At 49.4% G+C, this 11014-nt stretch overlaps 1 protein-coding gene across 2 annotated transcripts; it reads left to right on the top strand.

Annotated features, from left to right (window-relative positions):
• The first annotated feature begins 278 nt into the window (after nt 1–278).
• On the top strand, nt 279–6705 carry PRR13 (proline rich 13). Of its 2 annotated transcripts, none has more exons than XM_010373915.2 (4): nt 279–524; nt 1421–1459; nt 2458–2831; nt 6077–6705. In XM_010373915.2, the coding sequence occupies exons 2-4, from the start codon at nt 1441–1443 to the stop codon at nt 6122–6124; spliced, it is 441 nt and encodes a 146-aa protein (XP_010372217.1). In that variant the 5' UTR covers nt 279–524; nt 1421–1440; the 3' UTR covers nt 6125–6705. The 2 variants fall into 2 exon arrangements, with proteins under 2 accessions (XP_010372217.1, XP_010372219.1); XM_010373917.2 differs by lacking the exon at nt 279–524 and adding an exon at nt 1221–1312.
• The last annotated feature ends 4309 nt before the right edge of the window (nt 6706–11014 follow it).

Genomic DNA, 11014 nt, shown 5'->3' with positions numbered 1-11014 from the left:
TTCCGCAAGAATGTTTGTTTGCTTCCCTTGCGAGTGTAAGAGGGAGCCGGGAACATTGAGGCTTGGGGCTAGGACTCAGTAGCTCCTCTGCCCTTACCGAGAACTCTGTCTATATCTGTATTACAACACTTACCATAGTGTATTCACTTTACAAGGTATTGCACCCAGTGAACCATGACTAGTAGAGAGCAAGGGCAGAGTTTCTTCTCGGTGTCCCTGGGACTTTGCCCAGCAGCTGGCCCCGCCCGCTCTAGCGCTCTCCGCCTAGCTCCGCCCCCAGGAGATTTCCGGCTTCTCAGTACTGGCCTAGTCGTAAAGGGCTCAGCTCTGCCGCTAGAGCAACCGTTTCCTCCTCTGTCGGACCAGAGTGATTGATTAGTTTGTTGTCCAATCATCAGCCGAGTGGCCACATAATTACCAATTAGGCAGTAGCAGAGACGGGTACCGAAGTACGGGGTCTGGGTGACTAGGAAGTAAGAGCCGAGACTGCGAAGAACGCGTCTACCCCAGGCGGCGGTGGAAAGGTGACGTGGTGTCTGGATTCCATGGGTTTTTTCCTTTTCCCAATCCTGGGTTAACAGCCCCTTCGCAGCTTGGGGCTAGGATCTTCATTTGCCTTTTTTCTTTTTTGGAGGAAAGGAGCTGTGTCCATATATTTAAGTATTTGAGGTTCTTGAGCAACTTCCTTCTTCGCCTCCAGGCGTATCCTTTTCTTAGCCTGAGGTGGGGTCCTCCCCAGGGAGAGAGAAAGTTGTTTGAGATCCTTTCTTACTCTGTGGGTGGTTAAAGGCCTCCGGACTCAGTTCCAGGAAAGGGAGATGAATAATGGGGGTGCCAAGACTCGCGGGCTCTGCCCTCTTGCGAAGAGTTAGACGCTTCCACCTGGGTGGAGGGGCCCTGGGAACTAGATTCCTGTGTTAGGAACTAAGTAGGTGTTGAGGGCGAAGAAACAAGTGGAAAGAGACATTTCTCTTTTTTTTTTTTTTACGAGGCGGTGTCTCGCTCTGTTGCCCAGGCTAGAGTGCAGTGGCGCGATCGCAGCTCACTGTAACCTCCGCCTCCCGGGTTCAAGCGATTCTGCTGCCTCAGCCTCCCGAGTAACTGGGATTACAGGCGCCCGCCACCGCGCCCGGCTAATTTTTAGATTTTTAGTAGAGACGGGGTTTAACGATGTTGGCAAGGCTGGTCTCGAATTCCTGACCTCGTGATCCACCCGCCTTGGCCTCCCAAAGTGCTGCGATTACAAGCGTGAGCCACCGCGCCCAGCCAGAAAAGAGATGTGTCTTATGTGGAAGTCGTGGTAGTTCTCCAGGTGGGAGAGCCTCCTGTGGGGTGGAAGACGTTAGGGCTGGGCTCCGGTGCTAAGTCCACTTCCTACCTCTAGACTGTCATCTTTTTTGCCTCATTTCTTTCTCCTCAGGCTGGAGGACACACCTAAACATGTGGAATCCCAATGCCGGTAAGTGTTTGGGGGTTTCTGTTCCACCCCTAACCCTTTTTCTGATGGACTCTATAACAGGAAGTTTCTCTATCAGCTGCCCCACCCCCGACCCGCCACACCCGCAAAAGCAAAGTCCTTAGTCTACAGCTGACCATTGCTTTTTTATTTTATTTATTTATGTATTTATTTATTTATTTTTTTTTGAGACGGAGTCTTGCTCTGTCGCCCGGGCTGGAGTGCAGTGGCCGGATCTCAGCTCACTGCAAGCTCCGCCTCCCGGGTTCACGCCATTCTCCTGCCTCAGCCTCCCGAGTAGCTGGGACTACAGGCGCCCGCCAGGTCGCCCGGCTAGTTTTTTGTATTTTTAGTAGAGACGGGGTTTCACCATGTTAGCCAGGATGGTCTTGATCTCCTGACCTCGTGATCCACCCGTCTCGGCCTCCCAAAGTGCTGGGATTACAGGCTTGAGCCACCGCGCCCGGCCTTATTTATTTATTTTTTGAGATGGAGTCTCTGTCGCCCAGGCTGGAGTGCAGTGGCGCGATCTCGGCTCACTGCAACCTCCACCTACTGGGTTCAAGCGATTCTCCTGTTTCAGCCTCTGGAGTAGCTGAGATTACAGGCGTGCGCCATCACGCCCAGCTACTTTTTGTATTTTTAGTAGAGACGGGGTTTCACCATGTTGGCCAGGCTGGTCTCGAACTCCTGGCCTCATGTGATCTGTCCACCTCGGCCTCCCAAACTGCTGGGATTACAGGCTTGAGCCACCACGTCCCCCGGCCTGACCAGTGCTTTAGTCTTCCTCAGGGTTCACTGTCTCCCTCCTCTCTCCAGTCCTTCCAGGGACATTCCCCCTTTTATCCCCAACTCAGGTTTGTCTCCCCTACCCTCTATTCTCCTTTGTCACCTTTCCATTTCCCTTTAAGTGTTGGGTGAGAAAGAATCTCTTTCTTTTTGTTGTTTGTTGTCGGAGACTCTAGGGAATTCTAATGTTTATTATCTGCTTCTTCCACCAGGGCAGCCAGGGCCAAATCCATATACCCCCAACATCAGGTGCCCTGGAGGTTCCAATCCTGCCCACCCACCACCTATTAACCCACTCTTTCCCTCAGGCCCCTGTCCTCCTCCCCCAGGAGCTCCCCAGGGCAATCCAGCTTTCCCCCCAGGTGGGCCCCCTCATCCTGTGCCACAGCCAGGGTATCCAGGATGCCAACCCTTGGGTCCTTACCCTCCTCCATACCCCCCGCCTGCCCCTGGAATCCCTCCTGTGAATCCCTTGGCTCCTGGCATGGTCGGACCAGCAGTGATAGTGGACAAGAAGATGCAGAAGAAAATGAAGAAAGCTCATAAAAAGATGCACAAGCACCACAAGCACCACAAGCATGGCAAGGTCAGTACCCTCTGGAGCCTGGCTAGGGAAGGGGTGCCCCCTCAGAGGGACTAGGTAGGCAGAGGTTGGATGAGAGGGATTCACATTCTGTGGACGTGGGGGGATGACGATTGTGTCGCTCTGGTAGATGATTCTTCCTTTTTTTTTTTTTTTTTTGAGACGGAGTCTTGCTCTGCCACCCAGGCTGGAGTGCAGTGGCCGGATCTCAGCTCACTGCAAGCTCCGCCTCCCGGGTTTACGCCATTCTCCTGCCTCAGCCTCCCGAGTAGCTGGGACTACAGGCGCCCGCCTCGTCGCCCGGCTAGTTTTTTGTATTTTTAAGTAGAGACAGGGTTTCACCGTATTAGCCAGGATGGTCTCGATCTCCTGACCTCGTGATCCTCCCGTCTCGGCCTCCCAAAGTGCTGGGATTACAGGCTTGAGCCACCGCGCCCGTCCGATTCTTCCTTTTTGTAAAAGATTGCTACTGGGAAGAATCTGATTATCTTGAAAAGAAACATCAGGCTTCTCCTATCTGGGGGGAGCTAGGGGAGACTTAAAATGGAATTTAGAATCAAAAGCCAAATCTTTTCTGCACTACTCTCTCCCAGAACTTTTGCTCCCCTCCCCACAGGTGCATATTCTAGCAAGTTGGACCCCCCCACAGACATTGTCAAAACGTCAGTTAAAGTCATTCCTTTGACAAAGCAAAGTCTTATAATAATTAACAGAATAATAATATGGCCCTAGTTCCTGGAGTTCTTTCTCTCTTTCAGTGTTCTTAGGGCCTTGTGTTAATTACATGGGCCCTTTGCCCTATCATCCAGCAGAAAAAGTGAGGACAAGAGCAGTCAGTGACTCAGCCTCTAACAAAGCCTAGGACTAAGGAGGTTTTATACTAAGCCCCAAGGCTGAGTATCTTTGTTTTAGAGGACTGTTAAAAATTAGTAAGGATTGCCGGGCGCGGTGGCTCAAGCCTGTAATCCCAGCACTTTGGGAGGCCGAGACGGGCGGATCACAAGGTCAGGAGATCGAGACCATCCTGGCTAACCCGGTGAAACCCCGTCTCTACTAAAAAAATATAAAAAACTAGCCGGGCGAGGTGGTGGGCGCTTGTAGTCCCAGCTACTCGGGAGGCTGAGGCAGGAGAATGGCGTAAACCCAGGAGGCGGAGCTTGCAGTGAGCTGAGATCCGGCCACTGCACTCCAGCCTGGGCGACAGAGCGAAACTCCGTCTCAAAAAAAAAAAAAAAAAAAAAAAAAAAAAAAATTAGTAAGGATCATGCCTGTAATCCCAGCACTTGGGAATTATTAGCTGGGTGTGGTGGCGCATGCCTGTAATCCCAGCTACTCAGGAGGCTGAGGCAGGCAAATTGCTTGAACCCGGGAGGCGGAGGTTGCAGTGAGCCCAGATCTCACCACTGCACTCCAGCCTCGGTGACAGACAAGACTCCATCTCAAAAAAAAAAAAGTGCAAGGATGAAAGCAACTCTGAGGACAACTCTGGAAGGATTAAACCAATCTCTATCTTGATGAGGCCTCCATTTACATTTAACTGCCCAGTATTTATTTGCCTTGTGGATTCTAATTCCTGATTCTGGGTATTTGATAGAAGTGTGAAGAGAAGGCCAGGCACCGTGGTCCACACCTGTAATCCCAGCACTTTGGGAGGCCGGGGCAGGTGGATCACGAGGTCAGGAGTTCGAAACCAGCCTAGCCAACATGGCGAAACATGTCTACTAAAGATACAAAAAATTATCTGGGCATGGTGCTGCGTGCCTGTAATCCCAGCTACTCCGGAGACTGAGGCGGGAGAATCTCTTTTTTTTTGAGACGGAGTCTCGCTCTGTCCCCCAGGCTGGAGTGCAGTGGCGCGATCTCGACTCACTGCAAGCTCCGCCTCCCGGGTTTACGCCATTCTCCTGCCTCAGCCTCCCAACTAGCTGGGACTACAGGTGCCTGCTACAGCGCCTGGCTAATTTTTTTTTTTTTTTTTTTTTTTTGAGACGGAGTCTCACTCTGTCGTCCGGGCTGGAGTGCAGTGGCCGGATCTCAGCTCACTGCAAGCTCCGCCTCCCGGGTTCACGCCATTCTCCTGCCTCAGCCTCCCGAGTAGCTGGGACTACAGGCGCCTGCCACCTCGCCCGGCTAGTTTTTTGTATTTTTTAGTAGAGACGGGGTTTCACAGTGTTAGCCAGGATGGTCTCGATCTCCTGACCTTGTGATCCGCCCGCCTCGGCCTCCCACAAGGGCTGGGATTACAGGCGTGAGCCACCGCCCCCAGCAGAGATCAGCTCACTGCAAGCTCCGCATCCCGGGTTGACGCCATTCTCCTGTCTCAGCCTCCCGAGTAGCTGGGACTACAGGCGCCCGCCCTCGTCGCCGGCTGGTTTTTTGTATTTTTTAGTAGAGACGGGGTTTCACCGTATTAGCCAGGATGGTCTCGATCTCCTGACCTCGTGATCCGCCCGTCTCGGCCTCCCAAAGTGCTGGGATTACAGGCTTGAGCCACCGCGCCCGGCCCAGAGAATCTCTTAAACCCAGGAGGTGGAGGTTGCAGTGAGCCGAGATCATGCCATTGCACTCCAGCCTGGGCGACAGGGTGAGACTACATCTGAAAAAAAAAAAAAGTCTCAAGAGAATTGAGATTTAGTGGGGAAGAAGGGGGAGAAGTTACCCTGGAGAGACTGAAAAACGTTTTTATTTAATTACTGTAGCATTGCTGGGAGTATGTGCTTAAGGAACATTGAATAGAACTCCCAGCCTTTTCTTACATCTTCCCCACTTTTTCCCATTGTGCTTTGGAAAAGGTAGAGATACGTGCACACACAACTGCTGTTTCTACTGTCTTCTTAGATTTGTAGAATCCAATTTCTTAAAATCATAGGACTTTGCATGCAGCTAATGAATAAGCATTTATAAGGTAACTGCTGTTTCCTAGCATCATACTATGCTTGTGCCTGTAATTTATTCCTTGCCTAGGCATCGATTCAGGTAAAGAAAGTTGGAAATTTGCTCCAAAGGCAATATGTTAAATTTTAAAAATTCTGTGTGATAATTTAGGATGGTTTAATCCATTCCTGTGTGCTCACTGCTGAAGGAAACCCTTGCTTTTGTTTAGGTACAGTCTGTTCAAGACTCCTGACCTTCTTAGGGAAGCAAGGGATACTTGGGTGGAGGGGTGGGGCACCAAAGAATGGCCCACGGAGTGATGAAAGGTCATTTGGATCTGATGCTTCTTTCCTCTTTCCCCTTTCCCCTTGCAGCATTCTTCCTCCTCTTCCTCCTCCTCTTCCAGCAGTGATTCTGACTGAATACAGGCCCTGGACCCTTCCCTCAAGTCTCACCAGTTCTGCTCTCCCATCAAGCTTCAGATGCCATGTTGTACTGGGGGAAAGTAGCCCTTGTACTCCCCACCCCCAACTTCCACCTGAGCCTCATCCTGCTGTTGAGCCCTGAGTGGCTAGGGGAAATGGGAAGAGGATTGCCATGGCCTGGCCATCTTGTTGCTGCTTGGATAGATCATATAGCTAATGAATTAGGCAGGGGAGCTATTCTTTGAAAATGATGAACTAAATGTTGAAGACAAATTTGAGATCTGTAAAATGTGATTTTTTTACTTCCGCTTATAATACTTGTGATTGAGGAGGTTTGCGGAAATTTAATTATGATGAAAAACCTCTATCTTTTTTGTAATGTTGCCATACTTGGGGAATTTAGTGGCAAATACATTCCCCAGCAGGCCTTTTGTTGGTTGCACTAACTGCAAAGTTGCTGGGAGGTAGAGTCCGTTTGGTTGATGAGCTTTGACCGCCATTTTGGAACCTTACCTTTCCTCCTTAGCCCAATATAATGTCTCAGGTCCTATTCAAATAAAGATATTTCTCCTGGTCTCTGTTCACCTGTGCTATCACCTTGGCTGGGTATGGCACATTCTACTGCTGTTGCTAACCTTCCACAGACCCTTTAAAGTGTATCAATTTTATAGAAGGGAGCCAGAGCTTCACTGAGGAAGACACCGTGTGATTCCTATGTTTTTTAAGTGGGAGAACCCTTCAAAATTGGGTCAGGCAGAGTGGCATGAATCTTTATTATCTTCCCTTGGGTGAATGGATATAGGCCTTTAGCTTATGTTTTCTTAACTCTGGCTGCCCATCAGCTATGAGAGAGTAATATGGGGCCTGACCCCAAATCTACTGAATAATACTTATTTTAAAAAAAAATTTTTTTCCTAAAACTTCTTATTTTTATTTATGTATTTATTTATTTTGAGATGGAGTTTCGCTCTGATTGCCCAGGCTGGAGCGCAGTGGCGCAGTTGTAACCTCCACCCCCCAGGTTCAAGTGATTTTCCTGCCTCAGCCTCCCAAGTAGCTGCGACTACAGGCACCTGCCACCATGTCCGGCTAATTTTTGTATTTTTAGTAGAGACAGGGTTTCACCATGTTGGTCAGTCAGGTTGGTCTCAAACTCCTGACCGCAGGTGATCCACCTGCCTTAGCCTCCCAAAGTGCTGGGATTACAGGCATGAGCGACCGTGCTTGGCTAAGACTTTTTACACGTGTCCCTACAAATCAGTATATTTAAGAAACTGTGGGCCAGGCGTGGTGGCTCACGCCTGTAATCCCAGTACTTTGGGAGGCCGAGGTGGGCAGAGCACGAGGCCAGGAGTTCGAGACCAGCCTGGCCAACATGGAGAAACCCCATCTCTACTAAAAATACAAAATTAGCTGGGCATGGTGGCTCATGCCTGTAATCCCAGCTACTCTGGAGGCTGAGGCAGGAGAATCGCTTAAATCCGGGAGGCAGAGGTTCAGTCAGAATTGGAGCTTAAGACAGCCTGGCTTCTGAGTCTCTGCTCTTAACCCAATGGATTCCAGGCAGAAGCAGCAGTTTTACAAAGGTGCCAAGTTGCAAAAAGTGTACGATGAAAGTTAGGAGCTCCTGAACCTGAGTTCCTGAAAGCAGGAAATGAGGCTGCAGTTGGGGACGTGGGGCTAGAGGAAGGAGTAGACTTAATAGATGTTTCTGAGGTGGAAACCATGGGTGTGGGCATTGAGTGTAGGGATTGAGGAGGAACAGGGAAGAAGGAGTGTTTTGAGTTGGCTATACTGCATCCATAACTTCCCTGGAAAGAGTTCTATGAAATAAATGCCTGAGGTCTTCTTATATTTTACAGCTAGCTTCTAATTTTATTAGAAAATCCATGGCTGGGCGCAGTGGCTCACACCTGTAATCCTAGCACTTTAGGAAGCCGAGGTGAGCGGATCACCTGAGGTCAGGAGTTCGAGACCAGTCTGGCCAACATGGTGAAACCCCGTTTCTACTAAAAATATAAAAATCAGCCAGGCATGGTGGCAGGTGCCTATAATCCCAGCTACTTGGGAGGCTGAGGTAGGAGAATCACTTGAACCCAGAAGACAGAGGTTGCAGTGAGCCAAGATCTTGCCACTGCACTCCAGCCTGGGTGACAGAGAAAGACTTGTCTCAAAAAAAAAAAAAAGGCCGGGCGCGGTGGCTCAAGCCTGTAATCCCAGCACTTTGGGAGGCCGAGACGGGCGGATCACAAGGTCAGGAGATCGAGACCATCCTGGCTAACACGGTGAAACCCCGTCTCTACTAAAAATACAAAAAACTAGCCGGGCGAGGTGGCGGCGCCTGTAGTCCCAGCTACTCGGGAGGCTGAGGCAGGAGAATGGCGTGAACCCGGGAGGCGGAGCTTGCAGTGAGCTGAGATCTGGCCACTGCACTCCAGCCTGGGTGACAGAGCGAGACTCCGTCTCAAAAAAAAAAAAAAAAAAAAAAATCCAAAGCCAAGGTTCACTTTTCCAGTGTCTTGGATTTGGGGGCCATTATAATTTTTTTTTTGAGACAGAGTTTTGCTCTTGTTGCCCAGGCTGGAATGCAATGGCGTGATCTCGGCTCACCGCAACCTCCGCTTCCTGGATTCAAGCAATTCTCCTGCCTCTGCCTCCCGAGTAGCTGGGATTACAGGCATGTGCCACCACGCCTGGCTAAGTTTGTATTTTTAGTGGAGACGGGGTTTCTCCATGTTGGTCAGGTTGGTCTCAAACTCCCGACCTCAGATGATCCTCCCACCTCGGCCTCCCAAAGTGCTGGGATTATGGGCATGAGCCACCGCGCCCAACTTTCTAATTGTTTCCCCCCCAGCCACTCTGTTTTCCTTTATCAGCTCCTTTTTGGAGGGGAGAGGGAGATGGTGGGCATGGGACAGATTGTGAGGTGAAGAGAAATAGATGGTGACCAGGTGCAGTGGCTCATACTTGTAATCCCAGCACTTTGGGAGGCTGAGGCAGGAGGACTTCTTGAGTCCAGGAGTTCAAGACCAGCCTAGGCAACATAGCGAGACCCTGTTCTCTTCAAAAAATAAAAATTAAAAAAAAATGAGCCGGGTATGGTGGCTTGAGCCTGTAATCCCAGCTGCTTGTGAGGATGAAGCAGGAGAATTGCTTGAACTTGGGAGGCTGAGGTTACAGTAAGCCGACATTGTGCCACTGCACTCCAGCCTTAAGTGATCCGCCTGCCTCAACATCCAAAAAAAGTGCTGGGATTTCAGGCCTGAGCTACAGTGCCTGGCCCCAGCCTTCCAACTTATTCAACCAATCTTTTATTACTATAATTTTATATTTGTTTCTAGTTTTGATATATACTTAACTACTGTTGTGAACATTTTGGTTCATACATCTTTATCAAAGATTGAAAAATTGGGAGCCCATGTTATACCTGGGTCTGAGACTTTTTTTGGAGGGATCACTCTCTATGTTTTTTTTTTTTTTTTTTTTTTGAGACGGAGTCTCGCTCTGTCGCCCAGGCTGGCGTGCAGTGGCCGGATCTCGGCTCACTGCAAGCTCTGCCTCCCCAGTTTATGCCATTCTCCTGCCTCAGCCTCCCGAGTAGCTGGGACTACAGGCGCCTGCCACCTCGCCCGGCTATTCTTTTGTATTTTTTAGTAGAGACGGGGTTTCACCTTGTTAGCCAGGATGGTCTCGATCTCCTGACCTCGTGATCCACCCGTCTCGGCCTCCCAAAGTGCTGGGATTACAGGCTTAAGCCACCGCGCCTGGCCTTCTCTATGTTAAATATCAGGCATTTTCAGTAAAGATTCAGATTTCAAACTGACAAGTCTAGCAAGAGTGGGCCCACATTCCTGAAGGAAGAAATTTGTGACTATGAGTAGTAATAATTATATGTAGATGGGTCTTCCCATAGTCTTTTCAACTCCCTGTTATCTTTCTGTAGTCCAGATTAGATTAATCCTTGGCTCTTGAGAGCTTTGTGTTTGTGTCCCTGCTTTGTGCATCAGTATAAATCTACTAAGGTGGTGGTTCACAAATGTTTTTGTCTTATGCCTTCAGCATCTCATACAAGAACTTCTGGGATTCTGTCATTCTCTCTTTTTTTTTTTTTTTTTTGAGGCGTGGTCTTAACTCTGTTGTCCAGGCTGTAATGTAGTGGTGTGATATCGGCTCACTGCAGCCTCAACCTGGCCAGGCTCAAGTGATTCTCCCACCTTAGCCTCCCGAGTAACTAGGACCACAGGCATGTCCCACCACCATGCCTAGCTAGTTTGTTTTTTTTGGAGGCAGAGTCTTGCTTTATCCCCCAGGCTGGAGTGCAGTGGAACAATCTTGGCTTACTGCAACCTCTGCCTCCCGGGTTCAAGCAATTCTCCTGCCTCAGCCTCCTGAGTAGCTGGGATTACAGTCGTGTGCCACAATGCTCGGCTAATTTTTGTATTTTTAGTAGAGACGGGGTTTTGCCATGTCGGCCAGGCTGGTCGTGAACTGCTGACCTCCGGTGATCCATCTGCCTTGGTCTCCCAAAGTGTTGGGGTTACAGGCATGAGCCACCGCACCTGGCCATTTTTTTGTATTTTTTGTAGAGACAAGGTCTCTCTATGTTGTTCAGGCTGGTCTTGAACTCCTGGGCTCAAATGATCCTCTCACCTCAGTCTCCCAAAGTATTGGGATTACCGGCTATTCTTTTTTTACTAGGAACTAGCAAGATTTCCATTCATACGAGAATGGGAAAGATAGGAAATCCATGGGATCTAAAAATACAAGTTGACATTTTAGTTTAGGAACTGTGAGTTAATGGGATGAATCTTTTATCTAGTTTGCTGCCTTTTTGGAATCAACTCCCTATATCAGATTGCTTCATGGCCCTAGGCAGATTCATTCTCT

This window comes from Rhinopithecus roxellana, chromosome 10 (genome assembly GCF_007565055.1).
Source record: "Rhinopithecus roxellana isolate Shanxi Qingling chromosome 10, ASM756505v1, whole genome shotgun sequence".
Classification (NCBI taxonomy): Eukaryota; Metazoa; Chordata; class Mammalia; order Primates; family Cercopithecidae; genus Rhinopithecus; species Rhinopithecus roxellana.
This window is presented reverse-complemented; position numbering and strand designations above follow the sequence as displayed.